The following is a 27071-nucleotide window of genomic DNA, read 5'->3' as shown; positions in this document are numbered from 1 at the left end:
TTTCTAGAGAGTTAGCTGTAGCTGACACAGTGGCAGAAAATCTTGATGTTAGGAGGTAATGATGACCAAGTAGATGGGTTTATTTTTGGTACGTTTCAGCATTTCAGATGCTCTGCAGTGATGAGCATTAGTGGTCTTGTGGTATGTTAACATACGTTAGAGGATGCAAAAAGAAGAATTGAGTGGCCAGAAAGTTTTACGAGAAATACATACTTAATAGTGAAAGTGAGTGAAGAACTGGTTGGTTGATGTCGTTAACTAATACCATTCTTCTTTCCTGAACCAGTAACTTAAATACTTGACTTTTCGTCTACTTTCTACTTTCTTTCACCCTTTTCCCTCCTCCCACCTTCCATCAATATTAGTTTAGAAATGAATAACTCCAGAAGCCAGTTATCTTAAGACACTATTCTCACCTCTGTGGCTCCATGGGGCTCAGGTAAATCCCTAATTATACTGCCAGTCCCTGAATGTAGTGCAAGGTGACTCAGCAAACCTGATGAAAGGCTAAGCAGGCAAAATAGTCACATTTGGCCAGTTATCTAATTCTGACTTTCCCAGTATTCTCCTCCAGAAAGACTTTAAAACAATTTGGGGAAGGCCAGGATTCTTTGGTAATCTGGCGTGTATACACTGGTATTACATGGGACCTTTACAGATGTTAATGGCTTTCTCTCTTCTACTTTCTTCCCTCTTACCTATTCTTATTCACCTGTGCCCCCTCACTTCCCTTCTTTTCTGCCCTTTGACTTTTTCCTTTCTCCTCTACCCCATGTCTCCGTTGATTTTTATTCTTTCAGCTTTGTCACCGAAAAGACCTGGACTTGACAAAAGTAGGCTACCTTGACTCCAACACTAACAGCTGTGCTGACAGACCTTCCCTGATAAGCTCGGGTCATTCTGACCTGGCTCCTCATCCCTCTGTCGGACCCACCTCTGAGACTGGCTTTACAAGCAGGAGTGGAGATGGACATCAGACCCTTGTGAGAAACTCGGACCAGACATTTCGGACAGAGTTTAACTTGATGTATGCCTACTCCCCATTGAACGCTATGCCTCGAGCAGATGGATTGTATCGAGGGTCTCCCCTAGTAGGGGATAGGAAGCCTTTACATTTGGATGGGGGCTATTGTTCCCCTGCAGAAGGGTTTCCCAGCAGATATGAGCATGGTTTTATGAAAGACCTCTCTCGTGGATCCATGTCACCTGGTGGCGAAAGGGCTTGTGAGGGAGTCCCATCTGCCCCACAGAACCCACCACAGAGGAAAAAGGTAAGTGTTTCACATTTTATAGGCTCTTTTGAAGAACTTTAACTGAATAATTCAACAGATATTTACTGAGTTACCACTGTGTTTTCAGCACTGTTCTCAGTGTGAGGAAAATGAAGATAAGTAAGACGGTCTCTTGGCATGTCTAATGAAAGACTGTTTTAATATAATTTGATGAGTGTTGTAAATGTTAAGCAAATGCAAATGCCTACCATGTATGTGCCATACACGTGGCTAGGCAATTCAAAGGATAAAGCAGTGAAAAAGAATAATGCTACTTACATGTTTTATATAGTACTTTTCATGTTCTAGGCACTGTTAAGCTCTTCTTATGCATTTAACCTCACAATAATCCTGTAAGATGGGTAATTTCCCATTTTGTAGATGATGAAACTAAGGCAAGTTGAGTAACTTGCCATGGTCACACAGCTAGTATATGGAAGAGCCAGGACACTACCCAGGTCTGATTCCAGATTGCATGCTCTTATTGCCACCATGCTATATTGCCTCCTAGGTTCCGCCCTAAGGGAGCTTATAGCAAGTCAGACTGAGCTTAGCAGATAATTGTACTAATGATGAGAAAGGAGTTGTTCAGATGTGATGAGAACAACTTAACAGGAAATCTGACCAAGTCGGATATGTGGAGGGTACTTGAGAACAAACAAGAGGTTCATAGCCAAGTTTGAGGGGTGGTAGAGTGCAAGGTGACAGGTCACTGATTTGTCTGATCTCAAAACAGGAAGTAGGAATCAATCAGCCAACAAATTGAGGGGGTGAAAATCTTACAGAAGAGAGAGCAGAACAAGTAACTGTGACACTCCATTGAGTGGGCAGCAGGGATGTGATGTGGTTGCAGTTGAATGTTGCTATGGTGGCAGGTGAATAGTGGGGATAGTCAGGAGGAGAATACAGAGGTGGACAGGGCCAGGTCGCAGAGATCTGGTTTGGGGCTTGACTTGTAGGTGATGCCTGATCTATAAATTACAAAGCCAAACGTGTGCTTTTTTTGTCAGTGGTTTTCAACTAAGGGCATTTGGAAATGCATAGGAGTATTTTGAGTTGTCACAGCAACTTCCATTTACTGGTCAGAGCTAGAGGTGTTTAATGTTGTGTGTGTGACAGTCTCACATAATTGCAAAATGTCTGTGGTACTCTTGTTCAAATGTAGCCTAGTGGCTTTTTGTCTTTGCATTACAGTGAAATACGTTAACAGAATTTATTATTAACCCCTTTCCATGATTGTCTATAGAAAATGCATACACAAAATTGTCTTAATTTGTGTTTTCATTATATTTTACATTTGAACAGATAAATGAGAGCCCTAAGTGGATAAAAGAAGGAGGAAACACTGGCAGATAATTTGTAACAAAATAGCATTACGGGGAAAATTCCCTGGTGGTCCGGTGGTTAGGACACCGTGCTTTCACTACGGATCGAACCCTGGTTGGGGAACAAAGATCCCACATGCTGCGAGGCGCAGCCAAAAAAAAAAAAAAGCACTGGGTCTGGAATACTGTTGCATCAACAGCACTGACTAGCAGGAACAAAAGTGGAAACAGTCTTTGGATTTCTGGTTTCATTTATTATGTGCAAAAGTGATTGAAATCATGGTTTCATTTATTATGTGCAAAAGTGATTGAAATCATGCCGTCTTTGAAATCATGACCTGTTATTTCAGAAATATTGTTGAGCACCTGCTATCAACCAAGTTCTGCACTGTATGTTAAAGATAAAAAGCCAAATAAACTTGGTCTTTGCCCTTGTAGAACATGACAGTTTACAAGCATACAAGACATTGTAATAGGTCGACAGGCAGTGTAAGCACAGTGTGCTGTAACAGCAGAGAGGAGGTGTACTAGGCAGGGCAGGGAGGAGGGGTTTGTTGTGGCAGTCAGGAAAGAATAAGGCAGAGGAATGGCAGATCGAGGAGAAGTTTCCAAGTACAGGCTTTCTAGAGCTGGCTTGCTAAAATATAAACAGGAAATCATTTCCTTTCTCCTTTTACACTAGTTTCTCTATGTGTAAAACAGTAACAGTAATAAATCCCTGGATATATCTTGAAAATTTGAGCACATTTAAAAACCCTGAAGCATTGGCTTTTTCTTTTTGTTTGTGTGTTTGTGTGTTTTGTTTTGTTTTGTTTTTAAACGACTAACTAGAGATTTCTGGGGAGTGAGGAAGCGCTATCAGAATCACCTAGGAGACTTTTTCAAACTACACAGACTCGCAGCTCTTCACCTTCCCTTTTCTGGGTGCTACCATTGTTCCAAATAGCTATGATAGCACACTTTTGTTGAAGGGAACTGTAATCTCACAGGTTTTTCTGAAGGCAGAATAAAGGTTGAGGTCTACTGGTGAATACCATTTTTCAAAAATGCCATCTCCTAGTGTATTCTCTTTTCCTTACCAGTTTCTGACTGATTTAAATAAGTAGCTGTGCTCAGGTCTCTCTCACATTGGAAAAAGTCACCTGTTGGTGCCTGCTTTGTTTGCATGGCTTGCTAGCAGTTTACTAGGATTCCATCTTCTTTCCCCATTGCTAGTGATCCACTAATGATGTCTAGCTAGGGTCCTATTTCTTTTTTCCTTCCTAGGTATCCCTGCTGGAGTACCGCAAACGGAAACAGGAAGCCAAGGAAAATTCTGCTGGTGGGGGAGGTGACTCTACACAGAGCAAAAGCAAGTCTGCAGGAGCTGGGCAAGGCAGCAGTAACTCACTTTCTGACACTGGTGCCCATGGTGTGCAGGGATCCTCAGCCCGAACCCCATCTTCCCCTCACAAAAAGTTCTCCCCATCTCATTCCTCTATGTCTCATTTGGAGGCCGTAAGCCCATCGGATTCCAGAGGCACTTCATCTCACTGCAGACCTCAAGAGAGTATCAGCAGTAGGTGGTAAGTTTATGTTTGATGCTTTAATGATTAAATTCAGGAGGGAAGTAAACATCTAGGCTCTTTACCTAAGATGTATGGAAACACTTATCTGAGAAAGCCAGCCAACAGTGCTATCTACCCTATTCAGCTGATTTAATAGTATCAGCCACAATCCACCAGCCCTACAGAAGCAAAGAATTGCCACCGAGCCTGCAAAACAACATGTTGGATGGCATATAGCTGTGGACACAGTGGGGTTATTTTTTTTGCTGGGCACTAACACTGCCTCTTCTATTTTCTCATTTCGTGTGAAAGGTAAGTCAGGATTTGAGCTCAGTTCCCCTTAAATTAACAACAGATATCTCAGTTCCACACAGCTAGAATATGCAGAGAGATGTGACACGTTCTGAAAGGATTTGTCTGGTTTAGGGGACAACGCAAAAATAATACTAATGTCAAGTACTGAGTATCAAATGAGTGAAATAAAGAATGAGGCATTTTAGGGATCTTGAACTGAAGAAATGAGGTCTGAGAAAGGAGAGACATGGCTCAAGGGAGTAATGTGCATTCATCTGTGAAACAAACTGCTACCACATGCCAGTCACATGAGTTCACAGAAGAGAGAATTAGCATTTCAAGATGGAGGTTAAAAGAAGTAAACAGCTTCAAATCCCCCTTTTCCTTAATTGCTATTTTTCTTTACAAGTGTTTATTCTTAAGTGCCTGACATAGTTTGAGGCAGAGAAAATACCTTGTTTTAAATTGGTCCTGAAGAAAATAACGTTTAAAAAGAGGGTGTTCTAAAAAAAATAATAAAATAAAAAAAAAAAGAGGGTGTTCTAAGAGAAAACGTTGTACAGTTTTTTGTCAGAGCTTTGTTTGTTCCAGACTCTTATCTCTAAAGTCCTGTGGCATAAACCTCCACACCCTATTGCCTTCACAGGATGGTTCCCACATCAGTAGAACGACTCCGAGAAGGAGGGAGCATCCCCAAGGTCCTCCGAAGCAGTGTGAGGGTGGCCCAAAAAGGAGAGCCTTCTCCCACGTGGGAGAGTAACATCACAGAAAAAGACTCAGGTGAGCCTATGGCCTTCTGCCAACCAGGTACAGGGACACGAGCCAGGCTCTACACAATGCACACCAAATGCTGGGCTGAGGTGAGTCCATTTCTTATGCAGTTGGGCTCCCCTGTATGCAGAGTTCCAGCTCAGTCTTGCTTTCACTCTTTTGGGCTACAGCATTCTTAAGATCTAGCATTGCTTGCTCTTTGTCTGCTCTTTTTTCCCAAAGGATACCTTTATGTAACTCATCTCTCCAAAGCCCTGGGAATCACCTTGATGAAGGATGAAGAGAAAAAAGGAGACAGAAATCAGATCAGGCATTTAAAACACCCCATAATTAACCGCTCCTTTTGCCCTTCTGGCATGCTGCACTCACCTGATTTGTCAGAAAGAGAGAGGCATGGGTTGGTGCTGGCATTGGTGACTTGAATGAACAATGGATCTCTCACACTTATTCTAAGAAAATAAGTTGATTTTGTATTACCTTCCAGACCCTGCAGATGGTGAAGGCCCAGAGACACTGAGCTCAGCACTCTCTAAAGGAGCAGCCGTTTACAGCCCTTCCAGATACAGCTACCAGGTGAGACAAGAAAGTGCTCATCTCTGGGCATAAGAATGTGTTCTGGGTTCCAAATGTTTTGTGATCCTGGCCATCCTTTGCAGTTGAGATGCCGTCTTTGCATATAGTTTCAGCAGCTTTGGAAATAAGTCATCATCTGCTCACCTTCAGGTAATAAATCATGCCAGAAAAATTAAGTGACCAAAGACAGCCATTTTACTGTCCTTGGTATCCTAAAAAGAACAAATGTTTAAGAAGATGAAGAAAAAGTAGGATATTTTAAATATTCACAAGCCTAAATGGCTTAAATAGGGACTTTTTCACCTCCTTATGTTTTCCTCCCAACTCTTTCTAGCTCCTGCAGTGTGATAGTCCACGGACAGAATCACAAAGCCTCCTTCAACAGAGTTCCTCCCCCTTTAGAGGACATCCCACCCAGTCTCCAGGATACAGTTATCGAACTACTGCACTGAGACCTGGGAACCCCCCTTCTCATGGTTCTTCAGAATCCTCCCTCTCTTCCACGTCCTATTCCAGCCCTGCCCACCCTGTGTCCACAGACTCGTTGGCCCCATTTACGGGGACACCAGGGTATTATAGCAGCCAGCCACATTCTGGAAACAGCACCGGCAGCAGTCTTCCAAGGAGGAGCTGCCCTTCTAGTGCTGCTAGCCCTACCCCGCAGGGCCCCTCAGACTCGCCGACCTCAGACTCGGTTTCCCAGTCCAGCACAGGAACTCTGAGTTCCACCTCCTTTCCTCAGAACTCTAGGTCGTCATTGCCATCAGACTTCCGGACTATCAGTCTGCCCAGTGCTGGGCAGTCAGCTGCCTACCAGGCCTCCAGGGTATCTGCGGTTTCCAATTCACAGCACTACCCACATCGAGGGAGTGGGGGTGTGCACCAGTACCGGCTCCAGCCACTGCAGGGGTCAGGGGTCAAGACTCAGACAGGACTTTCCTAGGGCTTCTGGATTTGGGCAAACAGAACTTGAATGAGCCCATAGCTGCTTCCTTCCAGCTGCCTCTGGAACCTAGGCCGAGCATATTGCTGGGGGAGGGGGTACAAGGTGCCAGAGGATTGGGTCTGGTCAACAAGAAACAAGACTTGTGGTCGTGACTGGCTCTGGCCTTGGAGAAAGATGTAAATCTTGTCTGAAGCAGAGACTATAAAGAAGTTTCTCCCTGCTGTTAAGGGTACATTGTTGACAAGCAAATGGTGTTTCGGTTAGTAATGGTTCTAAGTGCAATGAGTTGTGTTGAAGCCTCCGTCTCCCATCCTTGCCTGTATCCTGTAGTCACTTGTGCAGTGAGGACATCTTTTTAAATCAAAAAAAAAAAAAGTTTTCAAAGGAAAAAATGGTGAGAAGAGCCAATCTCAAAGCCCCAAGCCATCTGAGTAGTGTTAGGGTTTTATGCACTTAAGAAAAAAGGTAGGTATATAAGACAACCATTCCAAAAGCAGTTATCTGGCCAAGATGTGTCCACCCAAGAATATTCTTTACCTTTGTCTTAGAAACACCAAGAAAGAGGCGGGGATAGTGAAGCTTGGAGTGTGCTTTGACTGAGGGGTGCCTGGATCTCTGAGGAAGAGCTCATGGTCAACTCTTGATTATTCAGGAGCAGACTGTCCTAGTAGATTGTCTGAGCCCCCAGCTGGTACCATCCCACTCCCCTTCCCCAAGCTATTTCACAGCTCAGTAATCTACGAAGTAAGTAGGCAAAGAAAAGAGATATAACTGAGATGGGCCAATTGCATTGCTACTTACCAGCTTTTGGCAATAAATTTGATTAGCAAGGGTCCCAGGTGGTTAGGGAATTCTTTGAATTTTATTTTTTCTACTCCCAATTAATCAGGAGTTGACGATCCCCTGAGTAGGACTGCCTCCATGATTGGGGAGCATGCACTCGTGACTGCAGGGTAAGAGTGGAAAGATACATTTGTGGAATGGCACCGACAGGGCTGTGATTGTGTGTGGCATGTCCCACGTTTCTTTGGGAGATGCTTATTTGAGAGTGGCCCAGGTGAGAGTGTTATAAAGCCACCCACATACCTAATAACACTGTTCTGGATGAGAGATGAGAGCAGACTGGCTTCTCCCCATCAGTGCATTGTGCCTGTTGTACACCCCTGCAGGAGCCCTGGAGCCAGCCAGGTGGGGTACACAATCTTTTTAAATTCCATACGGTTGCCAGCTTATTTCTTTCACTTGTTTACTGTAATATCCGGCGTGTTTTTATTTATCTAATTTTGTATTCAGTTATAACCATGGTAGGGGTAGCAGATATCTGACAGGTGTAATCCCTGGTGCTGCAGTGGACCTTACTTCTTTCTTTTGGACAAGATAATACTGTGAGTCTCCCTCCTTCCTTCCCTCCAGTTTGTTTTCTCCTTTTTTCCCTCAGCCTCTTACATCCCCTTTCTTTCTACCCTCTCCTACAACTATCATATGCACAGTCTTCTCTCTTTGTGTGTGACTGTTACAAAATTTCACTTTTTCAAAATTGAAATCAGGTGTTTGCTCAAATGAGGGGAGATTTTTTTTTAATGCTGAGACTTCAGCAGAATACTTTTCTTTTTGTTTCCCCCACAAACCCATCAGTCTGGGAGAGCGTTGGGAGTGGAAATCATGTTGCCTGGGATGCTGGTTTCTTTGTATATTATATAAAACGTATGTAAATGTCTCTCCATTTGGGCTGGGGTTTGCATTCTCCCCTTGGCTTTTGACTGAGGGGAGAGGCCAGCGGGCAGGCGGCCCTCACCCTGCCTGGCACGTGCAGAGACCCCAGCCACTCTGTGTGGGCAGGGTGCTGTCAAGACCAGACCTCTGGGGGGGGGGCGGGGGGTGGGGGGGACTCTTGGAAGGGAAGAAGTATCACTTCTTTCTCAAGTGGAGTGTTTACACCTTGCTGTAACATTTGAACTTTCACAAGAGATGTAATAATTTTGATAATAAAATTCTTAACCATAATAATCATAAGTTGAGAACTTCTTTGTCCAGTTCTGTGACCTTGGCTTGCCTGGTTTTCCTAACGCTGTCCTTACTTGAAGAGAGCAAAGATGGACCCACATTCAGGAGACTGTGCTCTTGGTGTTGTTTTGTCCATAATGGGGTCAGGAATACAGACTGATCTTCCTTCACCATTTTATGATTAAGATCAGGCTATAATCCTTTACTGAACAGCTACTGAGTGCTAGGCTATATGTAAGGTGCTGGGAATATGAAGATAAGACAGCCTCCTTCTCTATTACTAGGTACGTTGCTTTCGATGTGATACAAATATTAGAAGCTGACCTGTATTAAAGAAATAAGCAAGTGCACCTTGTATACAACTTCACAGTTAACCAGGCTCTTCCATTTATGTCATTGGTTGTCTCATTCATCCTTAGAATATGTTAAGGTAGGTATATTATTCCCATTCTATAATTTTTTATTAGTTTCAGAGGATATAATGTGTCCAAGATTTCTCTCTTCTAAATGGCAGGCTCCAACTGACAGTATTGGAAATTTTGCAGTTTACCCAGGAAACAAAAAGAGATAGCTAGAGATGCTTTGAAACTGACTAGAAATCACTTAACTAGCAGGAAAAGTATATCATACCAGTTCTTGCCTTAAAAAGCAGTCTGGGCTTTTTAGCCTTCAGGCATCATTTTGATGGTGCATGGTTCTCTGTTTACTAAAGGTCACCCTGAAGAAAAAAATGCACTATTGTCCAAATGGAGTAGGCCATTTACTTTGAAACTACACTGATTATCAGTTCATCAGCACAGCCTTCATAACCTGCTATGAGGTTCAGAGACAGAAAGGTTCCTGTGCTGAAGATGAATAAAGGAAACAGCTTGGAGAAAAAGCATAGTTATTGAAGGAGATGGTGTTCCTCTATAACTTTTCCCTGCTCCTACACTCAAAACTTACTCTGAGATACAAAACCTTGGGCAACTTTATAGGAAAATTACACATACCCGTGAGCCTCAAAACACCAATAGCCACAAGACCTTCATGGTATCACGTTCTGTTCCAGAGGAAGCAATGGTGTGTCTGATGGGTCTTAGAACTCCAAACGAGCACTCACTTGGAAGTTCAGCGAGCCAATTTGAGAACAACAGTCAAACTAGAAGGGATTTGCAGTGCGGGCAAAGGTGCTTGGATAAGTCTGAAGGGGCTAGAGCAGTCTGGGCCCAAGACAATTCTAAACAGCAAAGCTCCCAGGACAGAGCTCCACACTGAAAAGAAACTCCTGATAGAATCCAAATTGAGCAGGAGAGGTGGAGGATCACATTAAATAAAGTATTTTGAATGAGTGAAACTAGGATTGTCCATGAAAGTGTTAAATAACTTACCTTGTTCTTTAACTCCTGAGAGAAACAAGTTGGTCATAGGTTGTTCTGCTGGGGCTTCCCTGGTGGCGCAGTGGTTAAAGATCCGCCTGCCAGTGCAGGGGACATGGGTTCAAGCCCTGGTCTGGGAAGATCCCACATGCTGCAGAGCAACTAAGCTCGTGTGCCGTAACTACTAAGCCTGTGCTCCAGAGCCCAGGAGCCACAACTACTGAGCCCACGTGCCACAACTACTGAAGCCCACTCACCTAGAGCCCATGCTCCACAACAAGAAAAGCCACCGCAATGAGAAGCCTATGCACCGCAACAAAGAGTAGCCCCTGCTCGCTGCAACTAGAGAAAGCCCACACACAGCAATGAAGACCCAACACAGCCAAAAATAATATAAATAAATAAATATGTAAAAAAATTAATTGTTCTGCTGAATGTCAACTGCTATTGTTTGCACAGTCCATATTTTAATATTTTACACATACAGAAAAAATGTGCTGTAAAACCTTGAAACTAGAAAGAAATCATACCTGCCTTTATTTACCCATAAAAATGGGTAACAGAAAGTACCATAGTCAAATTCCAAACAGTTACAAGAAAGGAGCAGAATAATATCCCCACAGATAAAAGCATGCTAATGAAACAGGACAGGAAAAGGAAATAACAGGTATACAGATTGGGAAAACAAATGACTGTTCACAGAGGAGGACATAATTGTCTTATAGAAAATCCAAAAGAATTGACCCCCCCCAAAATAAAAAGATGCAACTAATAAGCAGTTATAGCAAGGTTGCAAGGTATAAGGTTAATGATATAAATGTCAGTTGCTTCCTTACATATGAACAACTGGAATTTGAAAGTTTAAACACTAACATTTACATAAGAACTGAAAAAATGAAATAGGTATAAATCTAACAAAATACCTAAAAGACCTATATGGGTAAAACTACAGAATTCTTGATGAAAGAAATCAAAGAACTAAAGAAACAGGGATATTCCACGGCCATGAATGGGAAGACTCAATGTCAGGATGTCTGATCTCAACTTGACCTTTAGATTCGTAATCCCAATCAAAATCCCAGCAGATAGGGCCTCCCTGGTGGCGCAGTGGTTAAGAACCTGCCTGCCAATGCAGGGGACACAGGTTTGAGTCCTGGTCCAGGAATATCCCACGTGCCGCAGAGCAACTAAGCCCGTGCGCCACAACTACTGAGCCTGTGCTCTAGAGCCCGCGAGCCACAGATACTGAGCACACATGCCGCAACTACTGAGGCCTGCGCACCTAGAGCCCGTGCTCTGCAACAAGAGAAGCCACTGCAGTGAGAAGGCTGCCCACCACAACGAAGAGCAACCCTCACTCAACGCAACTAGAGAAAGCCTGCGCGCAGCAACAAAGACCCAACACAGCCAAAAATAAATAAAATCCCAGCAGGTTGTTTTCTGGATATCAACAAAATTATTCTAAAGTTTATAGGCAGAGGAAAAAGACCCAGAGTAGCCAACACAGTGTTAAAAGGGAAGAATGAAGTCAGCCAGCCTTTGAGACTTACTATAAAGCTACAGTAGTCAAAATAGCATGGTACTGGAATAAGAATAGACAAATAGGTTGAGAGAGCACCCGGAAGCAAACCCACACAAATACAATCAACTGATACTTGACAAACAAGCAAGGGCAATACAGTGGGGAAAAGATAGTCTTCAACAAATGGGGCTGGAACAGTTGGACATCCACGTGCAAAAAATGAATCTAGACACAGACCTTAAACACTCTTCACAGGACTTCCCTGGTGGTGCAGTGGTTAAAAATCTGCCTGCCAATGCAGGGGACACAGGTTCGAGCCCTGGTCCGGGAAGATCCCACATGCCATGGAGCAAGTAAGCCCGTGTGCCACAACTACTGATCCTGTGCTCTAGAGCCCAAGAGCCACAACTACTGAGCCTGCATGCCACAATTAATGAAGCCCGCACACTGCAACGAACAGTAGCCCCCGCTTGACACAACTAGAGGAAGCCTGCATTCAGCAACGAAGACCCAATGCAGCCAAATAATTTTTTTTTTTAATGAATCCGCCTGCCAGTGCAGGGGACATGGGTTCGAGTCATAGTCTGAGAAGATCCCACATGCCACGGAGCAACTAAGCTGGTGTGCCACAACTACTGAGCCTGCGCTCTGGAGACCACAAGCCACAACTACTGAAGCCCACACATCTAGAGCCCGTGCTTCGAACAAGAGAAGCCACCACAATGAGATGCCCACGCACCGCAACAAAGAGTAGCTCCCACTCGCTGCAACTAGAGAAAGCCCGTGCACAGCAATGAAGACCCAACACAGCCATAAATAAATAAATAAATTTAAGGAAAAAAACAAACAACTCTTAACAAAAACTAACTCAATGTATCACAGACCTAAATGCAAAACTATACCTAGACAATAACAGAAAATCTAGAAAACCTTGGGTTTGGCGATGACTTTTTAGATACAACACCAAAACCACCATTCATGAAAGAAATAATTGGTAAGCTGGACTTTAAAATTAACATCTGTTCTAAAAAATACACTAACAGAGTGAGAAGACAAGCCACATACTGGGAGAAAATACTTGCAAAAGACATCTCTAATAAGGGACTGTTACGCAACATACAAAGAGCTCTTAAAACTCAACAACAAGTAAACAGACAACCAAAAGCAATCTTAAGATTGAGTGCAATCCTTACCAAAATTCCAGTGGCGTATTTCACAGAAGTAGAGCAAACAATCCTAAAATATATGTGGAACCACAAAAGACCCTGAATAGCCAAAGCAATCTTGAGAAAGAACAAAGCTGGAGGCGGGCATCATGCTTTCTGATTTCAAACTATATTACAAAGCTGTGGTGATTACAACAGTATTAAAAAAAAAGACACATAGATAAATGGAACAGAACAGAGAACCCAAAAATAAACTCACGCATATATGATCAATTAATTTATGACAGAGGAGCCAAGAATATACAACAGGGAAAAGGACAGTCTCTTCAATAAGTGGGAAAACTGGACAGCCACGTGTAAAAGAATGTAATGGGACCACTGTCTTACACCATGTACAGAAATTAACTCAAAATGGATAAAAGACTTGAATGTAATACTTGAAACTATGAAACTCCTAGAAGAAAACATAGTATGCTCCTTGCCATCGGTCTTGATTATGATTTTTTGGATTTGACACCACACAAGCAACAAAAGCCAAAGTAAACAAGTGAGACTACCTCAAACTAAAAATCATCTGCACAGCAGAAGAAGGGGAACCATGGACAAAATGAAAAAGCAACCTACTGAATGGGAGAAAATATTTACAAATCATATATCTGATAAGGTGTTAGTATCTAAAAATATATAAAGAACTCATATAACTCAAAAAGAAAAATTGCAATTAAAAAATGGGCAGAGGATCTGAATATACTTTTCCAAGTAAGAGAGACAGATGGCAAACAGGACATAAAAGGTGCTCCACATCACTAATCACCAGGGAAATGTAAATCAAAACTACAATGAAATACCACTTCACACCTGTTAGAATGGCTGTTATCAAAAAGACAAATCAGTTCAGTGAAGATGTGGAGAAAAGTGAACCCATGTGCACTCTTGGTGGGGATGTAAATTTTTGCAGCCTCCATGGAAACCAGTACAGAGGTTCCTCAGAGAATTAAAAATAGAACTACCATACGATCCAGCAATCCCACTTCTGGGTATTTACCTGAAAAAAAAAAGACTAACTCAAAAAGACATTTGCACCCGCATGTTCACTGCAGCATTACTTACAGTAGCCTAGATATGGAAACATCCTACATGTCCATAAATGGATGAATGGATAAAGAAAATGTATATTTACAATGACAGCCATAAGCAAAAAATGAAATCCCACCATTTGCAACAACATGGTTGCTCCTTGAGGGCATTATGCTAAGTGAAGTAATTTAGAAAAAGACAGATACCATATGATCTCACTTATATGGGTAATCTTAAAAAAAAAAAAAAAAAAAAACTCAGGGATACAAAGAACAGATTTGTGGTTGGTTGCCAGAGGTGGAGGTTGGGAGGTAGGCCAGATGGGTGAAGGTGGTCAAAAGGTCAAACTTGGAGTTATAAATAAGTCCTAGGGATGTAATATACAGCCTGTTGACTAGAGTTAATAATACTGTATTTGCGGGCTTCCCTGGTGGCGCCGTGGTTAAGAATCCACCTGCCAATGCAGGGGACACGGGTTCGAGCCCTGGTCTGGGAAGATCCCACATGACGTGGAGCAACTAAGCCCGTCCGTGCACCACAACTACTGAGCCTGCGCTCTAGAGCTTGTGAGCCACAACTACTGAGCCTGCATGCCACAACTACTGAAGCCTGCGCTCCTAGAGCCTGTGCTTCGCAACGAGAGAAGCCACCACAATGAGAAGCCCGTGCACCGCAACAAAGAGTAGCCCCCGCTCACCGCAACTAGAGAAAGCCTGCGCGCAGCAACGAAGACCCAATGCAGCCAAAAATAAATAAAATAAATAAATTTTAAAATAATACTGAATTTGCAAGTTGCTAAAGGAGTAGATCTTAAAATTTCTCATCGGGCTTCCCTGGTGGCGCAGTGGTTGCGAGTTCGCCTGCCGATGCAGGGGACACGGGTTCGTGCCCCGGTCCGGGAGGATCCCACATGCCGCGGAGCGGCTGGGCCCGTGAGCCATGGCTGCTGAGCCTCCGCGTCCGGAGCCTGTGCTCCGCAGCAGGGGAGGCCACAACGGTGAGAGGCCTGCGTACCGCAGGAAAAAAAAAAAAAAACATCACAAGAAAACAATTTTTGTAACAGTGTGATGACGGATGTTGATTAGACATTGCGGTGATCGTTTCACAACATAAAATAAAAGCAAGAGAACAGAACAAATACCAAAAGTTATAATTCAAGAAAACTTTTCCTTAAATATTTCAAACTACAGACTGAAAGAACATAATGCATACCTTGTAAATTCAACCAAGAATTCAAACCCAATATCAAGACATTCTAAAATTGTTGGAGTTTAAAGAAAAGAAAAAATCTTGGATATCTAGGCCTAAAAAGTTATTTATAATGGAAGGAAAATTAAGTTCTGTCAGGTTTTGGTTTGTTTTATGGCTGCATTGGTTCTTCGTTGCTGTGCGCGGGCTTTCTCTAGTTGCAGGGAGCAGGGGCTACTCTTCATTGCGGTGCACGGGCTTCTCATTGCGGTGACTTCTCTTGTTGCGGAGCACGGGCTCTAGGCACGTGGGCTCAGTAGTTGTGGCGCATGGGCTCTGGAGTGCAGGCTCAGTAGTTGTGGTGCACGGGCTTAGTTGCTCTGCGGCATGTGGGATCTTCCCAGGCCGGGGATCAAACTCGTGTCCCCTGCATTGGCAGACGGATTCTTAACCACTGCGCCACCAGGGAAGTCCCTCTGTCAGGTTTTTTGACAGCCACACTTTATGGCAAAAGAGAATGGAATAATATATTTAAGATACTCAAAGAGACTATGAACCAAAAGTTTCATACCAACTATGTAATAGCAGCAAACTGTCATCCTTATGCCAGAACCTGGGAAACTTTATTCCTGTTAATTCTTTCTTAGGAATATGTTAGAAACTGAGCTGATTTGGATGACCAAACTATCTTAAGAAACAGCAACAGAAAGTCTGGTTGTGAGTTAATAATATGCAGTTAGCTACGTGTAGAACTAAGAATGAATGAGGAATATAAGGTGAGACTGCAGTGTCAGCTGGTTCATGTGACCTAGGCAATGTAAGTACAGTGCAACTACAAAGAAATAAGCAGAAAATAATATGGTTTTAGTAGTTATATTTGTGGTATTATATATGAGGGCTTTAATGTGAGAGGAAGCAAATGAATCCAATGTCCTTGAGAAGCAACTAAGAGTCCACATGCCCCAACTGAGTCTGCATGCTGCAACTAAAGATCCCACGTGCCACAACTAAGACCCGGTGCAGCCAAATAAATAAATATTAAAAAAAAAAAAAGACACACCAATTTAAAGAGGCTTCTGCTAACCAGCGACAACATTTTAAGCATTAATTATGATAACTGTAACGGAACCAAGTATGTTTAAATCCATGAGTTCATAATGTACCAAAACATAATAATTGTTCATCTTGGGAGGATGTTAGGGAACCAACTCTATTTTTGAAAACTAGAAAATAAAGGGAAATACTCCAGCATTATTCTTGCCTTTCCTATACAAGTTGTACCACTATCTGGCTAGATCGAAAATGAGGATGTTTCCCTTTATAGAAGCTCTCCCACAAATAAGAGAATGATAGGTTTGGAGCATCACTATTGTTTAACCCGTAATTACACAAAAGCAATTAGATACTATGTATCTCTTGATTAAAAAACAACAACAACTATGAAGCAGTCATTAAAATGTTCAAACATACACTTGAATGTGAATAAGCATCTAGATCCAGTTTTCTGGAACTACAGAGAACAGAGGGAACTTGTTCAGCTAAACCACAAGAATGGAGCCAGCAAAATCCCAGCTGTGGAACACTACATAACAAATGGTCCAGTTTCTTCAACAAATTGCAAGGAGGGATGAAAAGAAACAAAGTGAGTAAAGACATATCCAAAGAATAGTCAAAACTAAACGATTTTGTTTAAAGATGAATGAAAAAAATTGGATGAAAAAAATTATAGAAGTTGGAAAGTGATTACAATAAAAATCCAGGCAGTGGTTACTCTTAGGAGGGAAGGAAGGGGGGTAGTGTTTGGGGGCACTGGAAAGGCTTCTGGGGCGGTCAGCAAGATTTTCTTTGGTTATGGTGAGAAGGTTATGTTTAATAGGTCATCTGCCTGTACATTTGTCTTATGCTGCAATATGTCTAACAAAACAAAGAACAAAGCCTTACATAGCCACAATAAACAGGCAGACAGCCCTGCTACTAAGTGACCTAATGTCATTTGAGCCCGGAGTCTCTGTCTGACTTATTTGTGTATTTCTAGAGCCTGGCAGTACCTGAGCAGAACAGGCATTTGACACATATTTTGTTGAATTACTAAATGAATCTGAAGAAGCCTCCAACCCACTCAGGTTGAATTTCGGCACCTAAATGAGCTTTCCAGAACTCCAGATCTGTATGGGTGCCAGCAGATGGTGTCACCAGTCCTTCTGCTCTGCCTCAGTGGACTTGAAAGGGGTTTCAAACTAGAGCTCTGTTGGAAACTTGGAGTCTGGTGAGTTCTACCAATTTCATGCTCCTTAGTCACCTCCCAAAATGACAGTCCTCCATGTCGTCTGGCTTCCCAGCGCTCTCTAATTTTACGACGTACCATCCTTCCCTCCCAACTTTTCTGCAGTGCTCTTTTCTTTGATGGACAAACCCCTACCTCCTCCATATTGTCTGTTGGCCTTGACTGAATATGGTTCTCTCGTTAGGACGCCACCTCCTTTGCAGCCTCTGACGTGGAGGCTGCTCCTTCTCTCACATCCTGTTACGTGGAGGCTCTCCCTAAATGTTTCCAGACAAAATATATCTTATCCCTCAGATTAAAAATCCCTGCTTCCTCTGCTGCTCACGCATTGGTTACTGCGCTTTCAGCCTTCTTCCTGCTGTCATCTTAACTGTCCAACCTCTCTCTCTGATTCTTTGATTTTTGGGGCAACTTGGCTTGTCTTCTGCACACCGATTTCTGCCATTATCCTTACCATTTGGGTAGACATCCTAACCAGGTTGCCTCACATCTCAAAGTCTTTTATAAGAATTACTCAGAATATTCAGGTCAAATACCCAACTTTCTAATTAGATACAGTCTCCTAACCTTCCAGCTTTTTCACGTAAACTTTAGCACCTTGATTTCTCCATTTCCTCTGTCAGTTTGCCCCATTGCAGGCTCTCCTTTTCCCATACCCAGCCTAGATCTGTTGGTGGCTCTCTGACTCGGCTTACCTTGCACCTCCCTTTCAGTCTATAGTCTACCTTCTGTGCCTGCCCTCCCATCTGTTGGTGTCACCACATATTCATGGTCACCCATCAGTCCTTTTCTTGATCCTTTTATATCCTTGGACAGCTCCTTTAGCAACTGTTCCAAACTTTCATAATTCTTCTCAAACCCCTTGCTCATTCCCTTCTCTTTCAGTAGACAGTGTTGCCTCCTGCTTCACTGAAGAATTGGACGCCATCGGGCAAGAGCTCCCTAAACGTTGTACTTTACCCCCAAAAAGAGGCTTCCTCGCCTCTTCCATTAGTCATCCTCTCTTTATCTTTAAACTCTTACCGGCCATGACCTACATTCAGAACTCCTCCTCCTCCTCTGGATTACATGCTGGTATTTGTCCACTGCTTGTTCACTCTACTTACGATTTCCTGAAAGAGTTCCAGTCACCGATTCTCCCTTCTTAGACACGCTTCTCCAGAAGGTGACCCGCACTCAGTCACCTCCCATTCTCTTCCTGAACAGACCTCATTTTGGCTCTAACCTCACTCCTCTGAACAGGCTTTTACCAAATCCAGCAGTAGCTTCCTTGTTCCCAAATCTAGGAGACACATTTTTAAGTCCCTAATTCTGGACCTCTGCTCCATCTGATCAGTTGACCTTCCCCTTGAATTCTAAATCCTTGGTTTCGCTAACACCACATTCTCATGGTTCTCGTCATAGCTCTGACTCTCTGGACATCCATTCCTCTGACCTTTATATGTTGTTGTTTTCCAGCATTTTGCAGCCCCATGCTCTTTTCACACTACACAGTCACCCTGAACAAGCTCATCTGTACTTCATATGTCAACCATTACCTGCATGTGTTTGTGCTTCTGGCCCAAATCTTTCTCTTGAGCTCCCAAATTAATTAAGTCAACTGACTACTGGACAGTCCACCAGGATGTCCCACATGCATGTCTCAAATTGAACTGATTATCTTGCTCCCCTGCTATACTGGCAAATTTTTCTTTTCACCCCAAGCAAAAAATTTAACTCTCCTCCTTGACGCCACTGTATCCATTATCCCCACAATCAGTCAGTTACTAAGTGTAATTTCTATTTCCTAAATATTGAATTCCTTACCTCTCTCAAAAGCACTGCCACCACCTTGCTTCAGGCCAGACTTCTGCTTTACTTTTTCTTAAAATTGTCTCCATCTAACTCAACCCCCTAACACTACAACCAGAGTGATCTTTCTGAAATGCCTATCTAATTGTGTCTTTTTCCTGCTTAAATTCCTGCCCCATTGCTCTTAGGTCTGAACTGCTGTACACAGCATCAGAGCTTAGTCATCATCTGGCCTGTGCTGATCTCTCCAGATTAATCTCTGACCCTCCCTACCTCACAGTTTACAGTTCAGCGTTTCTAAATTGCTCTTATTTCTTCACAGGTTCATTTCGGTTTCTCATCTCAGCCTTCTTCCCCAAGCTGCGCTGTCTTTCATGAATGGCTCTCCTTGCCCCTGCCTGCCTGCCTACCTCCTGTTCATCCTACAGTTAAAATTGTCCATCCCCTGCTCTACCCACCCCACCTAAAGCCATGCAAGGTATCCCTACCTGGGGTACCCACAGTACCTTGCACCAGGCAGACTTCATCTCCCCAACCAGACCCTTAAGACAGAAACTCTGATTTTGTTACTTTAAGTTCCTAGCAGATACTATGTGCTCAAAATGTGTTGAATGAAGATTCAATTCCCAAGTGCAAAAATTATAATCAATGTAGCTGACACATGGGGCATGTTAACTATGTGCAAGACACTGCAAAGCAATTCACACGCATTCCCTCATTTGTTCCTTACTTTAGAGAGAAGTGAAAGGACTTGACCAAGGCCACACAGGCAGAAAAGGGTGGAGCCTTGTTTTCAAGCCCATGTAATCAGGAGCTGGCAGAGACTGCCAGCTCTTCTCTCCTTTCGCCTTGGAAACAACAACAATTTTATTTGTTAACAGATTACATTTCAGTTAGGTGTGCAGTGTGACTCAGTCCTATGGGATCTCCAGAAGTCTCTTTAAAATGAAATTGTGGATCAAAGTGACGAGTCCAGGCAGCCACTTCAGGCCATGAGGTGTCCTTGAGGATGAAAGCCAGGATTGAAAGTGGTGCTGGGTTCCATGTCAGTCATGGTCTGGCTACCTCCACATAAGGTCTGTTAATACGCAGCCACGGCTGGTACAAAGGGTCAGGTTGAATCTCGCCCCTCTTAATCCCCTGGGGGCCAACTCAGAGAAGGAGAAGCTAGCATGGGTGATATAAAGTGTTTCTTTATTTGAATGTCATTCCACCTGCACTGAAGCTCAAACCCAGCAGCAGCAGAAGGGGTCTGGACCAAAAATCAATGTTACCAAACTGGACGATGAACAGTGAGGACACGTTCAGACGGAACTTACTAATGGGGTGTAGACAACACCAAGCTATCCTAATGACACACAGCATAGGCCCTCTGCTGATCAGAGCTCAGGGGAGGACTGTGGCTCCCTTGTTCCCTTCTCAGGAAACTCCAGTCCCCCCCGAAGGCTAGCCCTGAGCCAGGCAGGGGCCTGCGGAGGTTTCTCGTGCTGGGAAGGTCCCAGCTTCTCCAGAGAGAGGGTTTCCCTTTCTCAGTTCACACTGGAAGCTGGAGAAGGGCGACTCCCCTGTGCCCAAGTAGGACCTTCAAAAGGTGGCCAAAGAATTCTTCCCTACAGCCTTGTCTAAAAGCTCTCAACTTCTTGGCTATAGCAGGCCTGAAAAAGATCTTGATCCTACCCATGGCGTTTTCCTCCATGGGTACTGGTCCCCAGAGAGGAAAGTTCACATATCCCAAGACCCGGAAGGACTTGAACGAGCAGTGCTCTGAACCCCCACTAGGTTGGAGCTGCATTGGCCTCTCCTGAGATAGTCCCACACCAGGCAAAGGAAACCAGATGGTGCCAGAGCCCTCTGGTCCAGGCACGGCTGGGGGAGGGGTGCCTCAGTGGGCCGCTCAAAGCTCGGCGTCTTTCAGGGACCAAGAGACTGATCTGGGAACGGACCATCTCTGCTTCAGCGTCCTCCCGAAGGCTTAAGCCAAGTTGCCAGACGTGGGTGAGAGCAAACTACAGACATCCTTGCTGTGATGGCTTCCTGGCCCCGGAGAGCCATCTGGGCCCCGGCTTGGTGACACTTCAGCCTCACCTGGGGTCTCTGGTTGAAACATGTTTCCCGCTCTGCTCCCACCTCTGCTAAAAAGCTTCAGGGACAGGGCTTTGGTTTGGTACCCACTCCAGCCTCTTTCCCTTCCCTAAGGCACCCTGGTGTTCCTTCAGCCCCACCAACACTCCCCTCCTAACCCCAAGCTCCTGGGTGCGTCTCCCACTGCCCCACAGCAGCTGGCTGGGTGGATGGTAACAGGGAATCACTGTCCAACCACCCCAAGGGGAACCACCCTCCCTTTCTCTACCACTAACCCACTCCAGTGGCGCTAACCTGCTCAGCAATCACCTAGACAGTTCCCTTGATGTGGCGCCTCTACCCCAATGGGGTGGGGCATGGCTGCCTGGGCCCCGCCTCCGCCTCTGAGGAGGTAGGTCCTAACCTTCCCACCAGCAGCCCACAGGGGTCTGTGGCCCCCGTGGGTGGTAGGCTCTCCCCTCGCACGTGGGCACGCAGCAGCTGCTCCCCATTCCTCCGAGTCCTGTCCCCTCTATCCTCCTCTCCTTCCCCTTCCTTTCTCCCCCTGCACCTGGCCTCCAACAGCTCACCTCTCCCTTTGCCTCCTTCCCATCCCCGTTCCTTCCTCGTCTCTGGCCACCTCCCCTCCCACCTCCAGGTGCTCTATCCATCACGCCTCCCTCTCTGGTCACTTTCTCCACTTCTGTACCCTCTAAATCCACCCCACCCCCCATCGCCTGGTCTCCCTCCCTCCTTCTCTCCCTGTCTCTGCACCTCCTTCTTCTCTTTCTCCCATCTCTGTCTTCTCCCCATTTCTTTTTTCTTTTTATGGCCGCACCATGCGGCACGTGGTATCTTAGTTCCCCGACCAGGGATGGAACCCGCACCCCCTGCACTGGAAGCGTGGAGTCTTAACCACTGGCCCGCCAGGGAAGTCCCCTTCCTCCCATTTCTAATCCCTTGCTCCTGGCCCCTCCCCCTGATGCCCTCCAACATTGGGCTTTGGTTTGGATCTTGGAGGATCTTGGAGGAACTCACTTCTGCCCCCTACTCCACACCTTCACGAGGCTCCCCTCACCCTCCCACTCAGCACGGGACCCTGGTGGGAGCAGGGGAGAGGGGAGCACAGTGCAGGGACCAGAGCACAAGGGGCAGGTATCTGCCCAGGAGGAGGGAGTAGAGAGGGCCGGGGTCAGGACTTAGTTAAGTTCCAGGTTTCAGGAACCCTCCCAGGCCCCAGCATGTGACTCCAGTTAGGGTCCAGATGGGGGACTCAGGCAGAGGATTTCTAGGGTCTGTCTTGGAAACTCTGTCAGGTCCAGGTCCTATGGAAATGAACACAAGGCTGCAAATACATGGCACTCGCTGCTTTCCTCCCTCCTTGGGCTGAGGCCGACATGACAGGGAGACCACACGCTTCCCCACTGAGCCTGCAGGGGCCTCATGCCCCCCCTCCACAATAGGCCAGACAGCCAGTACCTGGAGACAGAAGTAGGCACACGAAATGAAGCCAACCGGCCGCCAAAATGGGGGCTGGAAGGGGCTGTCCACGCCCCAAGCCAGATGGCTCTACCACCAGGTCCCCAAGGCAGTGAGGGGAGGTCAGAAACACCTGCAGTCTCCTTCCTGTGCTCCCTGCAGGAAGGGAGGAGATGTCCCCACGGTGGGAGGAGAGGGGGAGAGAAGACTTCATCTGCCCCACAAACACCTACACGCACGCGCGCGCGCGCACACACACACACACACACACACACACACACACACTCATGCCTCGGCTCCAAGCGTGCCCACTGGGTTGCAGACCCTGGGCAAACCGCAAGGCGAGAGGTGGGCAGGGAGGAGGAGGAGGTGGGGAGAGGGTTACTAGGGCTGGGGATGGGGACAGGGGATACCCTGTTCAGAGGTGACCTGCAAGTTCAAGTTATGCAGAAAAGTATCAAAGAGGCAAGACAGTCTCTGCCCTTGGCAGAAGGGGATGGGGGGACAGCACGAGAAGGGGCAGAGGGGCGACGCATCCCCTAATTCCCTACTCATGGGCGCCTCTCCCCAACCCTGACAACAGGGCCAAGAAGTTCTACGCTGTACAAAACAGGCCGCGGTCAAGGGTCCAGTCACTGGTGAGCCATCCGAGCAGGGAGGAGGCCAGGCCAGCCCCAGAGCTACTTCCAGCCCCAGCTGCAGAGGCCAAGCGCCATCAAGACAGGAGTCCAGGCACTGCCTCCAGAGCCTGCCTGTCTTGGCTCAGAGTCCACGTGGACAGGGCCCCAGTCAGCATCTGACCAGAAGGCCCTGTGCTTTCTCCCTCGGTGCAGCTCAGACTCCTTTGGGAGAGCTGGGACCAGGCTGCAGCAGGAGCAGAGAGGCCCGAGGGAGGCCGGTGGCGCCTGGAGCTCTGTGACGAGATGATGGAACCACCATCAGCCAAAATAAAAGATAGGAAAGAGTCCAGTCTGCTGCCCTGGAGCAGTGTCTTGGATAAGTTTCTGCAGGAGGCGGGGACCAGAGGAGGCGAGGATAGAGCCAGGCAGCAGCCCTCCGGACTGAGGGAGCCTGGTGGGGGAACCACGGCATCACCTTCCCCTGAAGACTCTGCAAGGCCCTGGCCAGACTGGAGGGGAAGAGGAGGCCAGGGACTGGGGGCTGTCTCCCTTAGGTCAGTTGAGGGAGGTGCAGACCCAGACCCTCCCAGGCTCTGCAGGGCCTCTCCCCTCCCTCAGGCTGCATCCCAGCCCCAGCCTCTCTTCAAAGCCCGGAGCTCGCAGGCAGGTAGCAGGTGAGGTCAGTCCAAGATCGGGGTCTTCCCTCAGAGCGTGAATGGAGGGATGAGAGGGCAGGAGACAGGACAAGCTGAGGGCAGGTCAACTCCTGGGCTGTGATCCCGGCCTTCAGGGTCCCTGTGAGTGAGCGACGGGACAGGGGAGGACTCCCCATCCAGAGACATCACCCCCTGGCCGCAACACAGAGCTTACTGTAGAGCCCACAAAATCTAAGAGAGAGAGAGAGAATTGGAGAAAGTCAGAGGCCGCCCGGCACTGGGGCTCCGTCAGCCACTCCTCAGGGCAAAGCTGGGCAGAGGGGTGAGCTGCCCAGGTTCTGAAACACAGCCAGCCCTGACTAGCTGGAAGGCCTTGAGCCAGTCATTCCACCTCTCTGAGCCCCAATTTCCTCATCTGTAAAATGAACATAGCCTACTTCTTCACAGAGTGATTCTGAGGGGTTAAAAAGATGTAAATAATGCCAGCCGAGGGCTTTGCACAGTGTTTGGCACATAGTAAATAGTGGAAATGACACCAAAGTAGAGCTTACTTTTCTTCCAGAGGTCTTTGGCTCAGAACTGAATGGTGAGGCTCACTCACCTTGAGCTCCCAGTGAGGGAAGGAAATCCCCAGATGCTGAAGGAAGGCAAACTGGGGCTCCCTTACGTCACTTTTAACACTGAGCTGTTAGGGCGCTTTGGGGAGGAAGGAGAGGACAGTGAGTGGGCCAACCTCACACTAGTCACAACCCCAAACTTCTTTGGAAAGGCCACGTGGCTGTCTTAGTCTTGCACTTCTGGAAGCTGCCACCAGAGGGCAGGCTCCAACCTCACACCAAAACCATAGGAACCACCAGGTGCCAGTGTCTCCAGGGACAGGAGCCTCAGAGACGGACAGCTTAGCGGCCCAGGAGGGCCCCGAAAAGGGGACTGGCAGCAGGGAAGAGCCTGGCCTTTGGACTTGGACCTCAAATCCTGGCTCCACCACTTAGGTAACCTTGGGCAAGTCACTGGACCTGTCCAGACCTCGGCTTTCTCATTTATAAAATGGTGGTCATGATGCCTGCCTGATGGGGAGCTGTGAGGAGTGACAGCTTTCACTGAGCATTCACCACTGCCCCGTTATAGGCACAGTCTTTCTTCCTTGCAGGACAGCCCTGTTAGGTGGTACCATTCTCACCACCCTCGTTTTGTTTTTTTTTTTCCTTTATTTTTCTTTCAGTTTTATTGAGATATAATTGACATACAGTACTACAGAAGTTGGAGGTGTAGAGCAGAATGACTTATATTTTGTGAAAGTATTAGCAAACAGTTTTTTCTAATTTAATAAACACTTTATATAGCAGTTGGTAACCTCCATTTAAAACATGTTAAATTTACCAAACATAACATTACCTGAAATGGGCTGTGAAACCCTCAGTATTATTTGGTGCTCTGAAACTTTTTACATAAACCACAGTTGGGGGAGTGCTGATTCATGAGACAAATTCTGCTCTTTTCTTCTTTCTCTTACTCCACTGTCACCTCCAAGACATGTTAGACTGGAGGCTGAGCTCTCCCTGCCATGGGGAGGCAGAGGAGGCGGCCTCACGGAGAACAGGGACTGGGACAAGGGTCGGCAATAGATGCCTCAAAGACGTGAAACATCTGACTTGGATTAGGAGGCTTCTCAGGAGGATGAAATGAAAGGGTTGTTCTGAAGCCGGAGCACCTCTCCCCATCCCTTGTCCCATCTTACGATGACAGTTCTGAGGGGTTGGTCTGGAATACGCATAGATGGTGGGGACTGGGGGACAGTGCAGGCCTGGACTGGGCTCAGGTGGGGTGAGTCAGGTAGAGTCTGGGTGTCAGTGCTTAGCACTGGTCAGGTGTCCTTCCAGTCATCTGGTGTGCCTGTTTGTATCCAAGTCCAGTTGTACTTGGAAGAGGATGGAGACTGTGGACCACTCCATAGATCAGGCCTCTGAGTATCCTCGGGGGATAAAAAGGACGTGAGTCTTACTTTTTTTTTTTTTTCACCACCCTCATTTTAGGCAGTGCAGGAAACTGAGGCTCAAAGAGGTGAATTCATTCCTGCCTTCACAGAAGACAACCTGCCTTCACAGTCCAAGGGTATTCACACCACAATACTAGAGTAACTCCTGCCAAATGAGATAATAACCCTCACTATCCCCATTTTACAGATAAGAGGCTCCAAGAGATGAATGTAATTAAAGGAAAGTGATGAACATACACCCAGCACACACTAAGAGCTCAAGGAAGGGTGAGACGACGAAATCCGATTTCCCATGGCAGAAAACGGGCACCCAGACAGACGGGGTGTCTCCCCTTTCTCTAGGGGCAGCATGGGCCCCTGGGTCAGAGGACTGACCTTCCTTTAGAGAGCAATCTGGAATTATCACTACAATTGTGAGTGTGCAATTCCACTTCTGGAAAGACACCAAGAAAACAGAAGGCAAGGACAAAGATGGTCACTGTAGCATTGCCAGTAACAGTAAAAACCTGGGAACCTCCCTAACAGCCCGTACAAGGAGAACAGTTAAGAAACTATAATTCCTTCGTCTTATGTAATGCTAGGCATTGGATAAAAAGGACAAGATGGTTCTCCACAAAATGATAAAGATCTTTAAGATGTGCTCTAGAGTTGAGCACAAAAAGCAATCTGAGGAGGGATTTGTTTTGGACGATGCCTCTCCTATATTAGCACATAACACTACCACATATTTCACAAAGGGACATACATAGATACACAGATAAGCATCTGATAACTGGTAATCCCTGAGACTCTGGCCTTAGGTGTCAATTTTTTCTTTATTGTATATTAATGTTACCTGATACATACGAAAGTTTATGTGTACTATACTAGGTATAAAGCATACTGCACCAAACATCTGTGGGCTCACCATGCAAGTACTTAACTCGCCAATAGTTTGTACACACCCACCTGTCCCCCACCTCATGTCCTTGCTTCCCTGCTTCCATCCCAGCTACAGAGAACCACCATGATACCTTTTGTATTGATCATTTCTTTGCTTTTTTAAAAAATACGCAATATTACCACATATATATATATATTTAAACTGTATTTAGCATAGTGTTACTTAGTTTGTTAACTCAAAAAAATTATCTCACTGTCGT

General features: G+C 45.8%; 2 protein-coding genes across 16 annotated transcripts in view; one reads left to right on the top strand and one right to left on the bottom strand.

Annotated features, from left to right (window-relative positions):
- The window catches only part of SETD5 (SET domain containing 5), a 107619-nt gene that overhangs the window by 73897 nt on the left and 6651 nt on the right, over nt 1-27071 (top strand). For 13 of the 15 annotated variants that reach the window (XM_060161284.1, XM_060161279.1, XM_060161287.1 and 10 more), the window contains 5 exons: nt 801-1271; nt 3863-4161; nt 5084-5217; nt 5693-5781; nt 6116-7212. In XM_060161284.1, coding sequence (XP_060017267.1) covers nt 801-1271; nt 3863-4161; nt 5084-5217; nt 5693-5781; nt 6116-6724 — 1602 coding nt within the window. In that variant the 3' untranslated portion in view covers nt 6725-7212. Of the gene's footprint in view, nt 1-800; nt 1272-3862; nt 4162-5083; nt 5218-5692; nt 5932-6115; nt 7213-27071 lie in introns of those variants that run through there. The other 2 variants (XR_009542702.1, XM_060161290.1) reach the window with 2 other exon arrangements.
- The window catches only part of LHFPL4 (LHFPL tetraspan subfamily member 4), a 28837-nt gene continuing 23645 nt past the window's right edge, over nt 21880-27071 (bottom strand). Inside the window, exon 3 of the mRNA XM_060161292.1 lies at nt 21880-24164. Within this exon, the coding sequence (XP_060017275.1) occupies nt 24064-24164 (101 nt within the window). The 3' untranslated portion in view covers nt 21880-24063. The remainder of the gene's footprint in view (nt 24165-27071) is intronic.

Source organism: Lagenorhynchus albirostris, chromosome 10 (assembly GCF_949774975.1).
Source record: "Lagenorhynchus albirostris chromosome 10, mLagAlb1.1, whole genome shotgun sequence".
NCBI classification, from domain to species: domain Eukaryota; kingdom Metazoa; phylum Chordata; class Mammalia; order Artiodactyla; family Delphinidae; genus Lagenorhynchus; species Lagenorhynchus albirostris.
The sequence above is the reverse complement of the archived record's forward strand: the minus strand, read 5'-3'. Positions and strand labels throughout refer to the sequence as shown.